Source organism: Phocoena sinus, chromosome 19 (assembly GCF_008692025.1).
Source record: "Phocoena sinus isolate mPhoSin1 chromosome 19, mPhoSin1.pri, whole genome shotgun sequence".
In the NCBI taxonomy this organism is placed as follows: domain Eukaryota; kingdom Metazoa; phylum Chordata; class Mammalia; order Artiodactyla; family Phocoenidae; genus Phocoena; species Phocoena sinus.
The window spans coordinates 24,961,669-24,985,086 of NC_045781.1; the positions used below are offsets into that span (position 1 = coordinate 24,961,669).

Here is a 23,418-nt window from a genome sequence, read left to right on the forward strand (position 1 = left end):
AACACAGAAGCAGCTGGAGAGCATCCTCCCAGCCTGCCTGACTTCTTGGAGGAGGCAGGAGCCAGGGTCTCTTTCCTCGACACTCCTGGGGCTCTCCCCAGACCCCAAGCTGCCCTCTTCTCCTTCCTCAGCATCGTCTCCCCTGGCACTCAACCCATCTCTCCGGTTGACCTGAAGTTCTCAATCTACAAACCTTAACTTTGGTCATCAAGTCTTGTTCTACCTCTGAATCAACTCTGATTCAGGTAATGCATCTTACACACGGTGCTCAGCTATTATTTGAGTGGGACTGAATTTCCAGGCCATAGTACTATCCCAGCCTAGCCTCCCCAGGCTTCCTTCACTGGACTAGAGATGTTCAGTATTACTCCCTAGAGGCCTCAAAAATAATAGAGCGAGGGGTCAGAGTCTAGTTCATCGCTGCCTCTGCCAGGAAGCCCTCCTTGACTTCTCCAGGCCACCTGTTTCAGCCTTCCTTGAACACTATTCTCTCTGACAACCAACCCCACCAGCCTGCACGTTACCTAACTGCCCTCACCCTCATCCTACTGCCAGGCCCTTGAAGGCAGCGTCTGATGAGGACTTATTCATCTCTTCCCTCCCCTCCAGCACGGAGCACAGAGCTGGGCACTGGGAGGTTATCACAACGGAAGATGCCCAAGGCCTTGGCAACCCAGGCTGGCGTTGTGGGGGGTGTCAAGAGGGGTGGTACAGGAGCAAGTGGGTCAGCTGGCAGGCCACGACGCTATCCTGCAGACCACGGCGAGCCCAGTGAGGCTCGGGTGGGTGCCAGTCTCAGCAGAACCTTCCACTTCACCTATCATGGGAGCAGAAGCAGAACCCGGAAGCCCCACCCAAGTGCCCCCCGCCCAGGAAACAGGGGCCTAAGCAGAAGGCTCTGCAGGCTGGGTTTGGACCAAATTCCTTCTCAGCGGCCGTACATTTCCAGCACACAGGAATTGCTTCTGCCGATTCAAAACCAGGTCAGAGAAAACCGTCTCTCGTTTCCGGCAGGGGTGAGCGTTCCTCCCGGGGAAGGGCTCCGCAAAAGTCTCCAAACCGAGCACGAGAGACAAGTGGGAACCAAGCCTCATTCCCTCGGTGGCCCCGCGGCTGCCAAAATTACTGACAAACTGACCTACAAAGAGAGTTTCTATTTTATGAGCAAACCCCAAAGGTTAACAGCAGAGCCGCCAGCGGGCGATCCACACGGAGGAGCGGATGCTTCCCCAGCAGCACCCGCGTGGAGCCTGGGCACCTCAGCTTCGTGGAGAAACGTGTCTCTGAAATGCCGAGGAGAAAGGGAGAAGCAAAGGAGGAGCTTCCAGAACCGTGGCTTGAGGGGAGAATCTGGATGTGAGGACACCAGCCCATCGCCAAGATAGCCTCTCTGTCCCAAAGCTGTGGGTCACAGCCACTGTCAAGGGCTGGCTGGAGGCACCTCCAGCAGGGCTGCCATGCAGACGGAATGGTGAAGGGTGTTCCCCAGAGTTGTGCAGTATACAACCTGCACAACCATACCCTGCAGGCCTGAGCCCTGTGGGGTGCCTGCCACTCAAGGCATCTTGCGCCTACATAGTGCTGGTTTCGTGGGCCTGTGACCCGTGTAGCAGCACAGGGGCCGGAATTTAGAAGGGCCCTGCACTTGGTTTGATATCCTCCTGTTGTCGTCTTGAAATTCTTCATTTTCTAACACAGGGCCCTGCATTTTCATTTTGCACACGTTACGGAGCTGGTCCTCCCTCCATGTTTGAGAGCACCAGGGCCACGCCAACAGTGTGGACACAGAGAGAAGGACTGAACAATTAACCAGTGGATTCATCACTGAGCAACTGATAGAAAAAAGTAAGAAAATATCCAGCCTCCATCCCTCCTCATCCCCCAAGTCATCCAAATGTGGGCCCTACCTCTGAGGCTTGCCAGGGGCAGGGTTGGAGGAGTCCTGGTGATGGGCAAGGGCACACGGGTGCCAGAAAGCTCCAAGGCTTGTGCCCTCATGCAGGAAGAAGCTTTTGATAGCAAGGAACCCATTTGAGACTAAAGGCCCTTGGATTTTTTCATGTTATACCGGTGTCTGAGCTGCAAGAAAAGCTCCTGGATTTTGACAGAGGGTAAGTAACAAAAAGCAAGTCAAAGAATACAGGCAGGCAGGAAACAGGGCCATGTCGGCAACCCACTGACTGAGCGAGCACCTAGGTCCCTCACTGCTGACCCTCAACCAAGACGTGAAGCGCCAGTTGCCACTGACATCTCATCAGATCTGCTGGCAACCTGGGACAGAGCGTCCGCCCCATCTAGAAGACGAGCCTGAGGTCCATCGAGGTCTGGAGAATCACCCAGAATTGCCCACCAGCCCAGGCCTGACATACCACTCTCCTAACTGCGGTACTGGTGTGAGGTCTGAGGACACAGAGTGGCCCGGGGCAGAGTCTCTGACTTTCCCAGCGAAATCTTACACGAAACACCAACTTACACAGCAGAACAGAGCAGAGCTGCTCTCAACCCCCATGTCCCACCCTCTGGCCCCCACATCCAGGAGGCCCATGGCACAGGCTTGGAAAGCCAGGATTGCTCAGATCGCAGTTTGAGAACCAGTGAACTAGTGGCCTCATTTCTAGGCTCCATCAATACCAAATACCCGTGTCACCTCAGAGGGTCCCTAAGTCTCACTCCATTTCCGCATCCATACAAGGGGAATACTGAAGCGCTCAGCTCCTCTGAGCACGGTCAGCAGCCCCCTTGTCCTGCAATTTGAGATTATTCTCCCATCCTCAAGACACAGCAGCTATTCCCCTATGTCTGACCACCAGCACCAATGAGTACTGTGCATCCACCCCATTGCTGGGTGCCAGGACCATTGCACTAACTGGTTTGAGCAAAGCAGTACCCTCTCCCGACTACTGACCCCCAACTTCCCAGATTCCTGGGAGGCTAGTACCTGGGAGGATAAAATCAGAGTATGAAAGAACAATGGAAAATAAAACAAAACTACTCGGATGGAAGCACGGATAAGGTATTATTCGTTTCCCAAAAAAGTATTATTTTTATCTTGGATGCTGCCTGGCTCCCCTCTCCCCTTGCCAAGAGACTGGAGGGTTCCAGACCATAGTCCTGTTCCTGGGTCTGAGCCAAAGTCCCAGCTCCAGAACTCCTGCCGGGTTGGACCCACCACCAGCAGGTGTGGTATAGACCAGAATTTCCCAAACTTCTCTGATGATACAAATCCGGGGGACGCGGGTGGAGGTGCTTGTCAACGACACAGCCTTCCAGGCCCCTCCCCTGGAAACTCTCACCAAGAGGCCAGTCTGGGGGCTCCACCTGTTGAATGAATGAGTAGGGTAATGTGTGTGCAGTGCACGCTCAGTGAGTATTTAAGGGATGAACGGAGAGACGGCACCTGGGTACGCACAGGCCTGGTTTGCGTTCACCCCAGTTTCTGGCCATCTGTGTGACCTTGGGCCAGTGCCTGCCCCCCTCTAAGCCTCAGCTTCTGGATGAGCAAAACGGGTCAGGTGGTAGGGAAGCTTCCAGCTCTGACCCCCTCATGGCTTCTGCAGAACAGCAAGACCCTCCCAGACATGGTTCCTAACAAAGAGAGAACTCCAGCTCGCCTTCCCAAAACAGAACTGAGCCTGCCCCACCCCCTTCCACTGCTCAGAGCAGACCATCGGGCCCATCTCTGGAGGGGGCAGTTTGCGGGGGCAGTGCGCAGACCTTCCCTCGGGAGAGCTAAGGTATCTAAAAATAAATGAAGCCTCCTGCGCAGCCCCAAGCCTGGAAGCCTGTGAGCTGGGCGAGGTGCCTTCCTGCAGACACTCACTCGTCAGTACATTGCCACTCTGAAAACGGAGTCATTGTCAAGGGCAGCGGGGATACTGGAGGAAGGCCCCGCTGACGGGCAGTGGAAGCCAAACCCACAAGGGTCAGTTTTCAGCTCACAGCTTAAGCCACGCCGCCCGGTTGTGAAACGAGAGATGCGCTAACGACAACACTTTCAGAGCTGCCTCGCGCGGAAAGCAGGGGGAGCCGGGAACAGAGGCTCCAAAAGGTGTTTCCTCCACCCAGTAATGGGAGGAATAAGAAAGGCTGAGCCCGCGTCACTACGTCACCACGAGTGCTCGATGGGAATGAGCGGGGCGCTGAACGGGGTCTGGGCGCCACTCTGAGTGGGGACGGGAGGGAAAGGGCTGCTCTCACAGCTGACACACCCCCACTATTGTCACAGCAGTGACAAAAGTGCCAGGGAAAACCAAGCAGCTATCAGGCAAGTTGCAAACGGAATAAAAATGTCAAAAGCATACATATGAGTAAACTTCCTACAGGAAAGTCCCATCACATGGGGGTCAGAATGAGAGCAATAGAAAGGGCTCTTTCGTCTCCTACGCAGCACCGGCAACACTCACCAGCGCCACAGAAAAGGGACACATGGTGCGACACAGCAGAGAAGCAGGGGATGCGGTCAGGAAGAAATGAGACGGGGCCAAGAGAAGCCGGCTTCAGTAAGGAAGCAGCGCACGTCAAGCACACGGCTAGGATCCAGGAAACACTTGCTGTCGAGTGGAGAGGAAGAGAATGAGTACAAAGTGCGGCAACAAGCAGGGCTGATAAGCAAATGTATTAACAGCCGGTGCACCAGGGTCCCCACCAGCTCAATCATCCCTGGCCGTAGGCTGGTGGCCTTGATGGACCAGGAGGTCTCCCCTTGCGCTCTGGATCTAGGGAAGGGCCAAGGCTCCAAGCTCAGGGGGAGGATCTGTGAGCAGGAAGTTCAGGGCAGAAACTCTTTGCCAGCAGGTCAGGGACTGTTTCAGTATTTGAAGAAACAGTACAGTGGTCCTGGAGCATACCATGCAAATCCCAACCAACCCTCCACCAAGTGCCCAGACACAAGTGTCCTGAGTTGGGTTAGAACAGGGTGAGGGACATGTTCCGACTATCTTTCTATTCATCCATTCATTTGCTTCGAGGAGCAATGCTCCTGCCACCCAGAGAGATAACCCCAAGCCTCCAAGCAGACAAGCAGAGATTGCGCAAACTCTGCAAAGGCCATTCGAATCCGAGCAGGGTCCAAACAGAAGGGTTCTACAGGGGGTGAAGGCTGCCAGCAGGTCACCAGGAGAAAAAGCTGAACTGCCCCAGGAGTGAGGGACAGAACAAGATATCTGAAACCAGATTCTGACCCTGATGCTGCAGATAGAAGCCCCAAAAATGTTTTACAGTGAGATGCTAAATCTTTTTTTTTTTTTTTTTTTTTTTTTTTTTGGTAAAACAGATCTTGAGGGCACATGCTGAGATAGTCGAAGCTCTTCATGCAGGCAATGCTGAGGGGTGTTTGTGTCTGTGTGTGTGTTTGTATGTGTGTCTCTGTGGGTATTTTTTAGGAGGCTACCCCTTATCAGAAATCCTTCATGAAACATCACCCAGTGAAGTGCTTTTGCAACACCCGTACACTTGAAAGGTGCCTCTTGTGGCTCACTGCAGCCCTGTGTGTGGAGAACAGCCCACAGAATTCCAAGCACGTGGACACAGGAAGATAACTGGGCGCAGTGTGGACAGAGGACCTCACCCTCAGCATGTTCTAAGGACTCAATGTTACCAGCAGAAACAATGATTTCTCCTAAAGCTACAGGCCCTTTACAGTGTTTGTTAACGTTTGATGGGACTCCAACCCTAATCAAGATCCTGGGGACAGGGCTTCCCTGGTGGCGCAGTGGTTGAGAGTCCGCCTGCCGATGCAGGGGACACGGGTTCGTGCCCCGGTCCGGGAAGATCCCACACGCCGCGGAGCGGCTGGGCCCGTGAGCCATGGCCGCTGAGCCTGCCGTCCGGAGCCTGTGCTCCGCAACGGGAGAGGCCACACAGTGAAAGGACCGCGTACGGAAAAAAAGAAAGAAAAAAAAAGATCCTGGGGACAGATCATGAAAACTGAAGTGGCTGCTGGAAGCCAGGTTTGTGCTACAGAGTCTCTTGCATTTCTACCAGCCCCTAAAACTTTAAAAGGAGCAGCCCGTGGAATCCTCTTCCCAGAGTGAAAGGGTTGGGCAGCAGGGTTGTTTTAGGCCCTGAAATGAATAATAATTCTGCTTCTTAATAGGTCCGTAATTAATTCACACATTCGACTGTTCGGTCCAGAAATACGTTTGTGTTGACAATTTTTGCATTCAGTGCTTTGAAAACAATCTGTCATGGTTTTATTTGCCTCACCGCCCCAGAAACATCACCACTTTCCAGTATCCACCCAAGTGCTACAATTCCACTACAGTTGCCTGAGACTCTGCTGGTGGCAACTAGGGAGGGGGCTCAGAATGCCCAGGTGGGAAAAGTTAGGTTTGTGCAAGAGCTATCCTCCTTTGAAGGGACAAGACAACCAGATGACCAGTCAAATCTTGGTTTGCTCCCTCCCAATTCCCATGACAGCTTCCAGGACTCGGCTGCATGGATTTGAGATCATTCTACCACCCCACATCTCCAGCACTGCATCACCGCATGTCTCCCTAACCCTCAAGCACCAATACTGGCCCACATTTGCCAACTTTGGGTTCACACCATCAGTGCACCTAGGTGATATGTCAGGTAGGACCCCACCCCGGCTTTCTTCATCACCTCCTAAGGAGATAAAATCAGAGTAAGAAGGATCATTAGAGGGAAGAAAACAAAAGGCAATGCTGGACAGATGCAGAAACAAGGTATCATTAGTATCAACCTTTACACTGGGTGCTGCTGGGCTTGATTTATGACTGCCACCAACCAGTGAGTCAAGGGTCTCACACAGCCCACTGTTCTCTCCCCTTGCAAAAGAAGAGGAGGTGGGGGAAGGAGGAGGGTCCTCAAAATGGTCCTGGCCCAGGTCTGAGCTACAAACCTCCAGTCTAAGCTCCAATTTCCCCACAAGCCCTTGGACCCAGCAACCTTGCAAAAACATCGCTGTGGAATAAAGCAATGTTTTCCAAATGTTCCCGAGACGCTTAGTTGCCTATTCAGTTTCCAGATTTCTCCCCTGGACATAATTTTCTCTATTCCTCCAGCTAAGTACAAATAAAAACCCTGGACATTATGAAAGAAACATAAGAATATTCTGAAAGGTGGAGAAAAGAAGGCAGAATAGCCAGGGACACTGGGACCCAACAAACGACATGGTAGTGAGTACCCTGGGTTTTCCTTTTGCTTCATATATCTCAGATTGGAGCTCAAGCAGTTGGCAACCAGGAAACGCCGACAGATAAGATTTTAAAAGCCCCAAGAAAAGCCTGGGCTCTCTAGCCAAAGGACTAGAAAAGGTACAGCCTGGCAAGACAGAAAACTTGTAGACAATAACAGCTTGCTCCAACCAAACCCATAGAAAAGGTTTTACCTCCCCACTACCCATTCAAGCAAAGGCTGAGCAGGGCACCTAGATTTCCATGCTCTTAAGGCTGTAACAAGGCATCCAATACCCTATATCCATGGAGTGTCAAAAAAGCCTAGTAGGGAGCCAGACTTTCATACTTGCTGGGCAGTAACATGGCCCCTCCTCATGGTGTCACTAGAGACCATCTGGAGAGCCTGAACTTCCACCCCAACCCAGCAGTAGCAAGGTGCACCTACCCATTCTCCTGGTGTCAGGGAAAGTCAGGTGGGGGACAGGAATGAGGCACTCCTCCCACTATTCAAAGAGGTATCAGTGGAGCCTACTAGGGAGACTAACCTGGAATTCTTCCCACCTCAATCAAAAATCATTTGTCCCACCAAGAACCAGGAAGATCTCAAATTGAATGGAAAAAGACAACCCATACATACAAAAACTGAGATGACTGAGATGTTACAGTTATCTCTCAAGGAATTTGAAGGAGCCATCATAGACTACTTCCAATAATTATGAACATGTGTGAAACAAATGGAAAAAGAGAAAGTCTCAGCAAAGAAACAGAAGATAAAAAGAAGCACTAAATGGAAATTTTAGAAATTAAAAAAACAAAGTTTTAAAAAATCAATGATGGGCTCAACATCAGAAGGGAGGAGGGAAACAGAGGTAAGAATTGGCAAACTGGAAGACATAACAAAAGAAAGCAAATAGATTTTTTTTAATGAAAAGTGCCTCAGAGATTGATGAGAGTTTAACATTCATGTGGTCAGAGTCCTAGAAGGAGAGGAGAAAGGGGGTGAACTTAAAAAGTACTCAAAAGAAGAAAAAGACAAGGAAAAAATTTGAGAGCAGAGAAAGAAAAATGACACCTTACCACAGTGGAAAAATAATTCAAATGACAGCAGATTTCTCATCAAAACCCATGAAAGCCAGAAGAAAGTGGTATAATATTTTTCAAGTGCTGAAAGGAAAGAACTGGCAACACAAAATCTATATCCAGCAAAACTACCAACCAGGGATGAAGGGGAAATCAAGACATCCTCAGATGAAGAAAACTAAGAGAATTTGTCACCAGAATGTCTACTGTAAAAGAAAAGAAAAAGAAAAAAGAAAGCTAAAGGAACTCCTCTAAATAGAAAAGGAAATGATACAAGAATTCTTGTAAGTAGGAAGAAAACACAGTAAACAAAATTATGGTAAATACAATAATTTCTCTACCTCTTTTGAGTTTTCTAAATTATGTTTGATGGTTGAAGCAAAAATTTACCACTATCTGATATGGTTCTAAATATTTGTAGGAGAAATGTTTTAAACAATTAGATTATAAATACGGTTTATAATCTGGTTGTCTTTACCAGTTCACTTGAACTGGTAAAATGATGACACCAGAAGACTTTGGTAAGCTATGTTTATATAATGTAATGCCTAAGTAATCATTTTAAAAGTTGTACAAAAAGAAACACAACAGGTTAACCAAAATGAAATTCTTGAAAATATTCAAGTAACCCACAGGAAGGCAGGAAGTAGAAAACAGAAATGAAAAGCAGAGAAAACTGACAGAAAACAAAATATAAAATGGCAAACTTAAGCTCTAACATATAATTAATTACATTAAATATTAATGGCCAAAATATACAAATTAAAGAGACAGAGATTGACAGAATGAGGACAGGGAGTAGCCCACCTATATTCTATCTACAAGGAACTCACTTAAAATATAACAATATAGGGCTTCCCTAGTGGCGCAGTTGTTGAGAGTCCACCTGCCGATGCAGGGGACACAGGTTCGTGCCCCGGTCCGGGAAGATCCCACATGCCGCGGAGCAGCTGGACCCGTGAGCCATGGCCACTGAGCCTGCGCATCCGGAGCCTGTGCTCCGCAAAGGGAGAGGCCACAACAGTGAGAGGCCCACGTACCACAAAACAACAACCCTACACCTGTTATTATATATGATGGTAAAAGACTGATGCTTTGCCCCTAAGTTCATAAACAAGTCAAGGATGTCCACTCTCACCACTCTTATTCAACATAACGCTGGAAGTTCTAACCAGAGCAGAAAACAAGAAGAAGAAAACAAAAGGCACACAGATAGGAAAAGAATAAACAAAACTGTTCCTGTTCACAGATGACATGATTGTCTGTGTAGAAGATCCCATGGAATCTACCAAAAAAAACTCCTACAATTGAGTTGAGCAAAGTCAAGGGGTACAAAATCAACATTCAGAAACCAACTGTAGGGCTTCCCTGGTGGTGCAGTGGTTGAGAGTCTGCCTGCCGATGCAGGGGACACGGGTTCGTGCCCTGGTCTGGGAATATCCCACACGCCGCAGAGCGGCTGGGCCCGTGAGCCATGGCCGCTGAGCCTGCGCGTCAGGAGCCTGTGTTCCGCAACGGGAGAGGCCACAACAGTGAGAGGCCCGCGTACCACAAAAAATAAAAATAATAAAACAATTTTGAAAAAGAACAATAAAAAAGGAGGATTCAGTCCGATTTCAAGACTTAAACAGCTATAGCAATTAAGACTATGTCATATTGACAGAGGAACAGACACATAGATCGATGCAACCCAGAAACAGATCCTCACAAATATGCCCAACTGATAATTAACAGTTCAATGGAAGAATTATAGTCTTTACAAAAAATGGTCCAGGAGCAACCGGACATGGGGGTGGATGGTACTCAACCCAAATTTATATAAAAATTAACTCAAAATGGATCATGGACTTAAATGTGAAATGTACAATTATAAAACTTATTTGAAAAAAATAGGAAAAAATCTTTGGGATTTAGGATTAGGCATAGAGTTCTTAAACTGGAAACCAAAGACATGGAGCCATAAAGGAAAAATTGATAATTTGGACTTCATCAAAATTTTAAAACTTTTACTCTACAAAAGACCCACTTAAGAAGATGAAAAGACAAGCTACAGACCAAGAGGAAACGTTTGCAAACCACATATCTGACAAAGGACTAGTATCTAGAATATACAAGAACTCCAAAAGTCAACCACAAAAAAGTAAACAATCCAATTAGAAAATAGGCAAAAGATATAAAAATGCTTTTCATCAAAAAGGATAAACAGGGCTTCCCTGGTGGCGCAGTGGTTGAGAGTCCGCCTGCCGATGCAGGGGACACGGGTTCGTGCCCCGGTCCGGGAAGATCCCACATGCCGCGGAGTGGCTGGGCCCGTGAGCCATGGCCGCTGAGCCTGCGCGTCCGGAGCCTGTGCTCCGCAACGGGAGAGGCAACAGCAGTGAGAGGCCTGCGTACCGCCAAAAAAAAAAAAAAAAAAAAAAAAAAAAGATAAACAGATGGCAAATAAGCCCATGAAAAAATGTTTAACATCATGAGCCATTAGGGAAATACACATTAAAACCACAATAAGATATCACCACCTACCTATCAGATTGGTTAAAATTAGAAATAGTGACAAACCGAATGCTGGTGAGGATGTGGAGAAACTTGCTGGTGGTGATGTAAAATGGCACAGCTACTCCAGAAAAGCTTGGCAGCTTCTTAAAAAGTCAAACATTCAAGTGCTATAGGCCCAGCAACTGTACTCCTGGAATCTATCCCAAAGATCATGTAGACTTACATATGATTCCATTTATATAACATTCTTGAAATGACAGAAATATGGAAATGGAGAACAGATTAGTGATTTCCAGAGGTTAAGGAAGGAGCGGGGGCAGGATGCGAGTGGCTATGGCTTTAAAAGGAAAGCATGAAGGATTCTTGCGTGATGGGAATGTTCTGTAGTTTGAAGTGTATGGGTGTCAATATCTTAGTTGTGATACTGTACTTCTCATTTTACAAATTGTTACGGTTAGAGGAAACTGAATCTCCAGTTATCTCAAAATTAAAAGTTTAATTTTTTATAGTTAAAAATTTTTAAAGGATGAGAAAAGGACCATAAAAAGCTTTAAAAGAAGGTGGGGTGGGAGCACCACTGTGCTTCCCCAAGCTCACTGGCTTGAGACACAGGAACTGTGAGGGAAAGGACATGGGGTTGCCAGATTAAATACAGGATAGCTGGTTAAATCTGAACTTCAGATAAGCAACACATAACTTTTTAGCCTAAGTATGTCCCATACAATATCGGAGACACACTTAGACTAAAAAATTATTTGTTGTTCATTTGGAATTCAAATTTAACCAGCCGGCCTGTATTTTTATTTGCTAAATCTGGAAACCCTAGGAGGGAAGTACAGGACACAGGCATCTGGAGGCAGCTGGGGGCTGTAGACTGAAAGAGGGAGGGTGGACCCAGGGAGGAGTAAGAAAGACTTAAGGAGAGAGGCCAGACAGCTGGCAAAGGGATGCCGGGGGACCACAGAGATGCCCCAGACTGGGCAGTGCCTTAAGAGTGGGGGAAGGCAGACACTAGCATGGGAGGTTCCCAAGCTGCTGGGTTTATGGAGCTCTGGTGAAAGGATCCTTTGTGGGTGGTCCACAAAGAATCCAGAAAAAGGGCAAGAGAGTGGATGCTTGAGTCTCCAGTGCTGATCCGGGCTGGAGGGAGCCTGACAGACCATCCGAGGTTGGGGAGGGGGCCCTTTAGGCACTAGAAGCAGCACTCACGATTAACCCCAGGCTGTCCCCTGGGCACCCGGGGCTGTTCTCACCGTGATGTGTCACCACCCTCTAGGCTCTCCCCTTCCTATGGGGGAAGGGCATGCACACCAGCAGGCTCAAGTGTCCAGGTCGGTGGGCAGTCATGCATCTGATCAAAACTAAAACTAGTCTGGGCACTCGCTCTCAGCCAAAAAGTCACCTCCTAGCCAGGCCATCGCCGGTCATACGTTTTTACGCTGCTCCTGGACACACGTGGTTGCCCCTTCTTTTCACAGAACGTATCACTTTCCGAAAGAGTCGGGATTTTTAATTTGTTTTCTTGTTTAGCAGTTGATCCCCACTAGCTCCAGGACTGCAGGCACTTGGTCTGTCTTTACTGCAACATCTACGCCTAGTACCTGGGACAGAGCAGGTGTTCGGGAAAGAAAAAAGATGCTGAATGAATGAAGGAGTAACTGAATAAACCCGTCTGGTGAAAGCTACCCTTCTGGAGCTATCCTGCAGGCACAGCTCCTTGGAACCTGGTAAAGGCAGAGGGCCAGTCTTCATCCTCCAGGAAGCCCTCCGCAGCATCCTCTGAGCCGCCACGGACTGGCACCTGGGATTGTAGGCTCCGCGTGGTCACAGAGGGGCTCAGTTCGTCCTCTCTAAACAAGGGCTCTAGCAGCAGCGTCATTATCTTTAATGAGGCCCTGCCACAGGGACTAATAATAATAATATTAATATTAATAGCTACCACTTACTAAGAACTTACAGGTGCTGGGCACTTGTCATATATTTTAAGTCATTAATTCTTCAAACAGCCCCCAAAAGGTAGGGGTGGTGACCCTCTACTGTTTGTGCTGCCCCCTCCTTGTGAAAAATAGATACCCTTTCTCTTTTCAAGATCACCCTCCCCATTCCCACTGTGGGGGGACGAGGGGCAGATACTGGCCCACCTCAGCGTCCAGGGAGGGTGGGTAGCGCCAGCACAACCAGTCAACCCACTCCAACTCCCTGGCTACAGTGATTGCCTCCTGGGCAGCTTTAGGACGCTTCTGAGGCAGTAAGCCTTGGTCCTGAAACCTTTTCTGCTGATGAAGAAGCACATGCCCCTCTTTGCTGGGACCACTGAGTGGGGAGCTGCTGTCTGTCACTGGCACCGGGGGATCCCACCTGGGAATGAAGGCAGCAAAGAGAAAGCAGAGCTGACAGGAGGTGGAAGAAAGATAGATTGGTGATGACTTTCTTAAAAACCCCTGGATCCAGCCATGCCTGAAGCCAGTTACCTAATGTATCCCCAGACTTTTCAGTTACCTTAGCCAATAACTCTCTTTTGAATGTTGTAGTCAGTGTGAGTTGCATCCCTGACGTGTCACTGAACGAGACCTGCCTAAACTGCTATGTTAGTACAGCTATGTTGAGATGAGGGCATTTTATAGATGTGGAGCTGAAGCATACAAAAGGCAAAATAACTTAGTTAACCATGAGCTGGAAGTGCTCTTAACCACTCTGATTCACTGTAGGGTTCTACAGTCTATGTGTGTGTGCACACATGTGCACGTTTCTAATTAATATTCATATCTACAAAAGATTGAGCAAACTATTGGCGCTTAATAAAGATCTTCTGGATAAACTAAAATCAGTAACTTCCTAATAAAGCGGCTTTGTTTAGAAAACACTCCCATCAGCAACCTTGGATTCTTACTGCAAGTCAGGCTCACAACTCACAGTGTCTCTTTGGGGAATCACTTCCCTTCTCCCTACCTCGGTTTCCCCAGGGAAATGGGCTGGAAACTGCACCAGGTGGGGCATCCAGTGAGGGACACCCCGACTCCTTCAGGGCAGGGATCTGCAGTCAGAAGAGGAGGCCTCCCACTTCCTCCACACTGAAGCCCAGGGACCCGCGAGGAAGGGAGCCCTGGACAGGCATCCACAGCCCAGTGTGAGACTCTGGCACCTACTAGGAGCTCAGGACAGAGCAGGCCAAGCCCTGGGGTTGCAGGGCCCTTGTTTTCTGCCATCACTCCAGTGAGGCTCAGCCAGAAGCAGATGCAAGGGAAACTGCTCACATGTCAGCTGCTCCCTAGCAGCCAAATGACCATAAAGGGCATCCAACAAAGTCAACTCAATAACACAGGCCTCCAAGTCCATGGCACGGAGAGCACGTGAAGAAGGCTGTGCCTGTGGGCTGGCCCATCAAGATGGTGCCAAGGCCCCAGGCCCTGACCCTCCAGGACTGGCTCCGTTGCTATCTCCTCTCCATCCTTTCTCTGCTCCCTGCTGGCTCTCTCCTCTTAGCCTAGAAACATACTCTGGTCTTTCCCTCTTCAAAATGCAAAAGCTTCCTCTGACCCTTGGACCCCTCGGCTCCTGTTTTCTGCCCTTCCTTCCCAGTCTGGAACCTGGAAATTCAAGTCTACACTGCTGGTCTCCCCACCTCTCCTCAACTTGTTCCTCCGTCTGATTTCACTGACGATGCTCATCCTCAGGACAGCCCAGCAGACCCCATTCAGCCTGCCTCCACGGGCCTCTCTGTGGCCCCTCACACTGCTGCCCAGAAGCACTTTGCTGTCTGGGTATAGATGACCCCACGTTCCTCATGCCCCTCCCTTCTCCCAGCTGCCTCACCATCTGTGCTGAGGCCTTCAAACCTCTCCTCCAGCCAAGGCCTTCCTCCTGAGCTCCCCGCCCATGCGGCCAACTGCTGGCCAGACACCAACATTCAGATAGGCCACAGGCAGCTCCTGCAAGGCCAAATTGCCAACCAACTCAAGCTAACTAAGTGTGATGGGCCTCCAGGTGTAGGAGTTAAGAAGATTCCAGGCTCTGAAATCACACTGCCTGAGTTCAAATCCCCCACCTGCAACTTACTGACATTGGACACATCCCCTCAATTCCCCATGTACAAAATGGGGAGAATAACAATGCCCCTCTCATAAGCTGTCACGGGGTTAAATGTGATAACACATGTAGATATTGACAACAGGGCCTGATACTTAGTAAGTCCTGTTAGATGTTAACGATCCTTACTGGAATCATCATCTTCTTTGCTAACCCCCAATAGCTCTTCTTCAGGCATGGTATCATCTTCTACCTGTCACCCAGAACCTGGTCGCCTGGGACCTTGGAGTCATTCCTAACTTCTCTTACTTCCCATTTCCATTCAATTCCCAAATCCTGCTGGTTTTGCCTCTCAAGTGTTTCTCCAAGCCACACCCTCCTAACCAATATCCTCATCTTCTCTCACCTACTCTACTGCAGCCTTTCCTGTGACCCACCTAACTCCTGCCTCAAATTTTATTCTGTAGTGATACTGAATTGTCTACAATTTCCCCACAAACTACATGGGCCTCTTTTCTATGAACTGGATTATGCTATTTTCCCTGCCTGGAAGGCCCCTCCCACCTTACCTTCCACCTTCTATGAGCCTGATTAGGTGTCACCTCCTCCTGAAAGCTCTCCTGGAATGCCCAGATTGGGCAACATGCCTGTCCTTTGAGCTTCTATATCTTAGACTTAGTGACATGATATTAACTTACCCTTTCAGGTTACCCCCTTCCCAACTTGGCTAGCGGTTCCTCACTGAGGATCTCAATCACTTTTACTGAACTGAGGTTACTATTCAAAGAAACCCACCTATGGAGGGCCTTAAAAAAAGGATGAAATCGATCAAAATGAGAAAATTTCCACTATTTTAAAATCCAGAAATGATGGATTCTTCATAGACCAAAGTACTCGATCAACAGCCTCCTTAAACCAACCAATGAGATTCAAAGTCAGGGAAAGTGAGTTCTCTCATCCATGGGGGCTGTTAAGGACGGAAGTGACTGTGCCCTACTTGGGGGATAAAGAAGGAGGAAGAGAAGGAGGAGAGAGGGGAGGGGGAGAAGAAGAAGAAAGAATTAGATGATAGGCTCTCTGTACAAGCTTGTTATCCTGACAGAACAGTCCCAGAACTTGAAACGTGATCTCTGGGGGCAGAGGGAGACAGTTTTATCACATATTAAGGTTAGACAGATGTTTTGGGTGTCTGGTGTTACCTGAATCAAAAGCACCACAAAAGAGCTAGCACAGCCCTGCTCAGCAAGATGTGTTCCCAACAGAAAGACACAGGAACCTTTTTTTTCCTTTTCCTTTTCCTTTTCACGTGTTTTTCTCTTCAGTCATATTTGAGGGTTTTGGATTTCCCTGGTGTGAGGGCGAAACACTGATTTCCACACCAGACCTTCCTTCCTCTCCAAAAATACTGCAGGCCAGGTCTTCAGCAAGGGTCCTGGGTGTAGAAACAGCCTCAGAAAGAGGGGGTACCTGGTCTGAAAGGTGGGTTTCAACATGTCTCCTGGGATGTGCTTCTTAAAAACTTAGAAGGCAGAAAATCTCCCTCTCTCTCCAACACACACACACACACACACACACACACACACACACACACACACACACCCTGAGCAGACCCTTCCCCTCTAGGTGGACCAGGGCCCATCCTGCCACAGTACCAGGAAGACAGACAAGGACCACCCGCCTAGCATGGGGGGCATTTTAAAGGCCTGAGCAGGAGGTGGGAGAGGCTGATCTTCCAAATGCCCCCCATTTCTTCACTGCCGACAGCAAAGCCCAGGCCTTAAGAGGCACCCAGGGAAAGAGGCTGACGTGACCAAGAAAATAACATCTTCAGAATGACTAATGCCCCACCGGGACGGGACCAGCTCTGGCCTGGCTGCCTGCCAGAGGGTCCACAGCCACTTTCCAAGGACACGGAGGGCAAACGTCCCTGACAAGTTCCCCCAAGGACTGTCCCTTCCCAGCTCTGCCCCTCCTCGGGGCTCCCCCCAGGGGCCTGTGAAGCCCTGAGTTAGGACACCAGGGCCCAGAGGCTGAGTCACTCCCTTGGGGCCAACCTGGGTCATAGCAAGTTCGTTATTTCAAGGACAAGTTCTCAGACCCCTCGTCCAGCCATCGGCCTGACAGAGACCGGGAGGGGAGAGGTCTGCGAGCGGATGAGGAGATGAGGAGAGAGCAGGCGGACTAGCTTCCCGGGGCTCTGAGGCCCCAAGGGCCCTGCGGGGGGGCTGTTCATGTCTTGTACAGAACATGCCCAACATACATTGGGAGACGCTCATCCTCCAGCCATCGGGGGGCTCTGTCTCTGGGCCAGGCCCCCCACAAGCCTTCCTCAGCTCTCCTTCAGCAGGCCCCGGGGAGCCCAAGGCGGGGGCCTCCTGCAGAGCCATTTTCCAGGGTGTCGGGGGGGGGCGCGGGGGGATCTCGGGGGAGAGAGGCACAGGGGGAGGTGAGGAAGGGGCAGCTGGGTGGAGCCAGGTCGTCCCCGCAGGAGGTCACAGAACAGAACTGTGGACTGCTCCAAGTTTTTGATGTGCCTGCTCAGGGAGGGAGTGTCTAAAACCATTTCAAAAGCTGGGGGAAGCCCAGAGAAGGGGGGTCTCATTGTCTGTGGGGAGGGGGGATTTCAAAGGAGACCCCGTCACTGAAAGGTTTCAAAAGACCCTTGCCTTTCGATCAGCTCCAAATCACGCCCTCACCAGCGGCAGCCAGGAGAGGGGTGCTGGGAAAATGTTTCCAAGGAGACGTGTCCCTGAGTCATCGTAATTCCCGGGGTCTGGAGGCTGCAAAGCCACGATGAGGCACCCCCCCACCCCGCTATAAAAAGGTCAGTTTAGCATCCCCCGGGGGTGGGCTCCCACAGTCCAGGTGCCTGGGGAGGCCTGCCTCAGACCCCCAGTGCCCCGAGTTTATGAGAACGCCACCAAGCTGAACGGCGTCACGTCTATCTGCCGAGTACCCTCGGTGCCACTAAGGGGGGCTTTTACCCCCGCCAGCTCCAGGCAGCCACTCTGGGCTCGGGCCATTTAGCAGGGGAAGCTGTCCACAGGGACACTGGACAGTGTCTACCGGGGCTGCAGCGCCAGCCCCCAGCCAGAGCTCGCGCACCTGCTTCTCTTCCAGTCACACCTCCCACAGTCACTCCCGCCACCTTCCCCAAGCCACCAGGGCCAATAGGCACACAGCACAGGCCAAATATAAGTTCCATCACCTCCCTCCTCCCTTCCCTCCCTGCCTCATTCCCTCACCTCTGGACCAGACGGGGCAGGTCTCTGTTTTTTTTTGCTTTTTTTTTTTTGCATAACGAGTTTATTTTTTAAAGGCATACAGACAATAAACAAAGCAAACATTCCATCAGATATTAACTTCTCCCAAGTATTATCTGTCCTAGAATTGTTCCATCAAGTTCCAGTCTCCAGACATCTTAAATTCGATAACCATCTTCATCAGATCCATAACTTTTCTTCTGTCGAATTTAACTATTGTTTTCTGTTCGTTGGCTTACTTTCTCAAGGATTCCTATTAAAACTTGTTCTGATACCTTCCCACTTAGTTATCCATACCGTGCCCTCTCATCCCATTTTCTTCCCCCTCAACACTGCACCCAGATTAATCTCCCCAAAGCACCCAGCTACAACCAGGCCATACTCTGCTCCAAAACCTTCAATGGCTCCCTAGTGTGTAAGCCCAAGGTTGTACACTCAGGTGCCCGCAGGGGCCAGGCAGGGGCCACAAATGAGCAAAGCATCCCCCCAACTCACAACAGGGACCGGTGGGGCCTGTGGTTCCAGCTGCTGCCCAGCTCCCATCAACTGTGCTGTGTGGGAATATGGGCCATGGCTGCCACCTCTCCTGGTTTCTCAAGGGAAACCAAATAAAACACCCACCAAGGGGCCCCCAGATTTGGACCCCAGCCTACAGGGTCAAGTCCAAACCCGCATCCCTTAACCTGGCCTTCAAGGCCCTCCATGGTCCAGCCCCAAGCCACCTCCCCACCCTCACTGCCCATGACATTACAACTGCCCATGACATTACAACATTACAACGTGTGATGCCTCCATCCTAGTCAAGTCCGGCCCGTCCATTCCCCAGTCACCTCCTCTGCCCCTGACTCTGAGCTTTGCTCACCCCGCAGTCCCCCCACAGATGCTGCTTTCCACCTTCTAAGCCTAACCACAACACCTCCTTCAAGGACCTGCTTCTTCCTTACAATCAGCTCTCCGAGGAACCTGTTCTCTAGCAACTGTCCTTCATTGCTAAGCTGCTCCCTTTGCCAGGGACGGCCCTAAACCACAGAGAAAACGCCTCCTTACCCTTCAATACCCAGGCCTTCCTGATGGACTTATTTGGATCCAGCAGTCCCTGTTCCGGAAGCATCAACCTCACTACACTGTGCTTACTGGATGCCCATCAGCCTCCCCCATGGACAGGAAACCCCTGAGGGTAGGGCTGGGTCTCTTCCACCACAGGCCCTGGCAGGGGAGCCACTCACTGTGGAGGGAGCCACACACAGTGGAGGGAGTCTGGTTTTTATTCAGACCCTGGCTCTGCTATTTCCTGGCTGGAAGAACTTGGGTAAGTCATTAAACCTCCTCTGTGAGGTGGAGAACTAGAAGCTACATACGTACCCGGCCTGCGGTGGGGCTCAGTCCATGGCAGCTGTTGGCATCCTCACCCAGTGTGACCTCCCTCCACTGCAGAGTGGTGCTGTGCTGTCTTCTGCGGGATGCTGTGAGGTCTCTGAGGGCAGGGGCCGTGTCCCCTCCACCCTCTATCACCCACAGGGACCACCCCAGGTCTCTACACGCAGCACATGCTCAACGTTCTTTGGTTGATGGAGGTGATGAGGTGAGGGAAAGAAGGGCAGGTGAGGGGGGCAGGGCAGAGTGAGAGGAGATACAGCCCTGCCACCAGAGGTGTGGCTCCAGCAGGTCCCTAGCCCGTGCCTCATGGCCACGAGCCAAGGGCCTGCGTGTGAGACCTCGTGCAGCAGCATAAACGTCCTGCCTGGACGCTCAGGCTCTGAGACCAACAGCTCCTTGCTGCCTGCTCTCCAGGTCCCCATACCCCGCGCATCCTGAGAACAGGCCAGCTCACAGCACTGCCGAGCGAGCCTGGTGAGGGGCCCTTTCCAGCCACCAGCCGGGACTTCTTGCAGGAGCCCCACCCTCTGCTCACACAGCGACCCAAGTGCCAGTCAAATCCTCCTTTCACATCTTCCACCACTCCAGTTAAGAGCAAGCCCTCGCCTTCCACCTGTGGACACACAGCTTCCAGGTGCTGCGCAAAAGGAAAGGTGGAAGGGAGAAAGGAGGCGGGGAGGAACACCTTTGAAATCACCGTGGTCCAATTAGCCAGCCTCTCGACCTTCGTACTTACAAACAAGAGCGCACATTAACACCTGCTACAGAGGCAAACATTTTTAGATATCTTCGTCTTCACCTCCCTGACACTGCCGTGAAAGCGCGCTCAGCAGCCAGTGACGGACAGAGTAGTTTCCTTCCTCTACTTCAGCAGGGGCCTCTCACACAGAAGGAACTAAAAGGTCACCAGTCTTCCCGTCGGGCTGAATTCCCAGGGTCCCCTGCCCCTCCCGTGCTTCTCACATCCCCTCGTCATTGAGGGAGCCCCACCAGGCACCCAGTTGTGCTCAGCGCCTTCAGGGGACCTGCCCCGAAGTCACTGGGACGCTAGGTACCCAAACTCACCGAGCAGCAGCTGGCGGGGACCAGGGGACCGCAGCCACCCTGAGCGCAGCTCCACTGAAGAAGGGCCTTATCGTGTACAATGTGGATGATGGCACAGATGTGGAACAACTCTCACAGGCTGAGGCGGGAGGGAGACTTCATACAACCGACCGCTTTGGAAGTGTATTCGTCTGTATCTACTGAAGGGGAGCCTGCTCGCATCCTATGACCCAACCAATTGCAGTCGGAGAGACATTCCCATTAAAACCCCATGTGCGTGTCCACCAACGACCCATACAAGAATGGTCGCAGCAACACAGTATTTGAAACAATGCCACAAAGGAAACTACCCAGACGCCCATCAGTATGTGTATCAAGAACTGATAGACGGTGATGTGTCATACACCCGTGAGAAGGGGCCATGCCCAACCACAGGCGCTAAAACGAACAAGCGAAAGACACCAGACGCAAGTGAGCGGAGACGGTGTGATCTCATTTACATAAAACGCAAAACGACCACAAGTCACCTACGGTGTCAGCATCACGATGCTGAGGCCCTTTCGTTGGTGGGGGAAGGGGCTGGAGGGGGCCGAGGGGGTTTCTGGGATGCAGGAATGGTCTGCTTCTTCACCTGGGTGCTGGTTACCCAAGTGTGCTCAGTGCGTGAGGTGGACGTTTCAGTGGACCTTTTTTTAATGTACGCAGTCAAGGGTTTTGTGGAACGGCACTCTGTTGGCGTGGCTGTTGCCAAGACCCTAATGAGAACATATGAGAGGCAGAAAAATGGAGAGAAGGTCAGGGTCGGGATGCTCAACCCAGGCCTGATCTTTCATTGCTCAGACTGCGGGAGTCTTGGAGAAGGTGATCACGCTTCCGCCAAAGACCCAGGGCACCAAGATTCCAGAAGTTCTCGAGGCCCTCACTGCCAAACCCACCCCCTGGGCTAGCCCCATGCCACCAGAAATCCACTGTGCCCTCTCTTGTAGCAAGGGCCTCCCTAGCCACCAGGGAGACCACAGCCACCCACAGAAGGCAAGTAAGACCTCAAGGCTTCCCTCCATCCCTCGGGCCAAGTGGGAACACGATGGGACTTGGAAAGCTCCCTTCTTTAAAGGCTGAATTTCCCAAAGTCCAAGACCGCTTGAAGAGGAATGGGAAAAGCAGCGGAATAACTCTGTAAGCATTCTGTTTTGACAATGTGCCTGAGGAATTCCCCACGTTTAGTGGGGAAACGTGAGCAGTTAAATCTATTTGATGCCATGACACACGAAATTGAAGCGTGATTGCCCCTGAGTGCTTGACAACTGGAAAGCACTTCATTTCAGAAATGGAGGGAAATTTATGCTGGGAAATGGAAGAGACTGTCAAAAGTTGGACTGCAATGGGAGTGGAGCCACGCGAAAAGAAGGTTCGGGTGGAGAAAGTGCTCCAGTTCTCACGTTTTTAGTCCCGTTTGAAATGTCGCAGAGACAGCAGCAGTGACTCTATCCTTTGGGCTACAAGCCAGTGAAATGATGATTGGAACCAAACATTTCAACCCCGAGGAGCGGCCGCAGCACAGGTGGGAGGAAACGCATGCTTACCAATCATGTGGTTGGCAACGTGGATTTGGATCTCTCTCTCGTTCTCGAAGGTCATCTGACACTTGATGCACTGGTACGTCTTCTTCTGTTTGGAAACCAAAAGGAAAGGAATTAGACAGCCAGGCTGCGGAACAGAGCAGAAAGCAAAAGTTCCTGGAGGCCACGGCTCAAGACTTCCCAGAACGGCTCTGATCCACTCCCAGTCCTCTCCAGGCCATTCTCTTCCCACCTGCCTCTGCATCCAGCTCAGATTCAGCCTGGGGACGAGGGGACAGGCTCCACTGCCAGGGAGCTGCTCCTCGGCTCGACGCTGCCCCATCCCAAGGTGAGGGCACACGGCAGAACCACAGAAAGGAAGCTGAGGCAGGCTGTTCGGCTTGGGGTATGCGCAGATCCATCTACCCATCTTCCACCCATCTATGCCTGCTGCATCCACTCATCCATCCATCCATCTGTTCATCCATCTGTCTACCCATCACTGTCTACCTACCCCCTGTCTACCCATCCACCCATCTAAACACACACACACACACACACACACACACACACCCATTCATTCATCTAGCCACCCATCCATCCAACCATCCGATCATCCATCCATCCATCCATCCATCCATCCATCCATCCATTCATCTCTCTTTGCACCCATCCAACTACTCTCCCATCTATTTACCTACCCTAAGAACCAAGTGGCCAAGCAGGGGAGACTGCTTCCATCAGCTCTGACACTCAGGGGTGAATGAAGAATTCCTCACCTGCCCTAGACACACAAGGCCCCGGGTGATCCTACAGCTGGCTTCCACACACGGGGAGCTATTACCAACTGCTTTGGTGGGGAGGGGGGCAGAAAAATGGAGAACATGAAAAGTTTCAAAGCTTCTCGAAGACTGGTTCCAAAGAGTGGAGCTTCAGTGTGAAACCAGCCCACTGTGGACAGGTGTGTTGCCTGAGTGGGGGAAGGGCTGTGGCTGTGCGTTTTTATGAAGAGGGAGGGGTGGTATGGGAATTCAAAGTATCTAAGTTTTTTGAAGACTACTTTGGGTCCTGGGATGATGGGGCCTCCCTCGACCTCCGGAAAACAGGGCAAGACTCTGGATTTCTTGGCTGAGCACTGAGACCCAGCCCTCGACGATGCAGCCAGGACGAACCACCAGAGGGCTCAGCTGTCGCAGCCCCACCTGAGCCCCACCCGAACCTGCAGTTCTTCTGAAGGGCCTGGTCTCACCTCCGGGCCTTTGTCTATGCCGTTTCCTCCACCTGGAATACCCTCTCCATCCTTGAGGACTCTGTTCAAATGGCACCTCTTCTGAGAAGCCTTTTCTTCCCACCCCAGAGTGAGTTCAGGATCTGCCCAGGCCCCTGAGCTTATGCTGGAAGCACCTAGTTGCTCCGCATACGATTTTGTCGTGG

At 50.8% G+C, this 23,418-nt stretch overlaps 1 protein-coding gene across 1 annotated transcript in view; it reads right to left on the minus strand.

The window, feature by feature from the left end:
• The window catches only part of ZNF423 (zinc finger protein 423), a 327,316-nt gene that overhangs the window by 106,158 nt on the left and 197,740 nt on the right, over window positions 1-23,418 (minus strand). Inside the window, exon 5 of the mRNA XM_032611804.1 lies at window positions 22,009-22,093. Coding sequence (XP_032467695.1) covers window positions 22,009-22,093 — 85 coding nt within the window. The remainder of the gene's footprint in view (window positions 1-22,008; window positions 22,094-23,418) is intronic.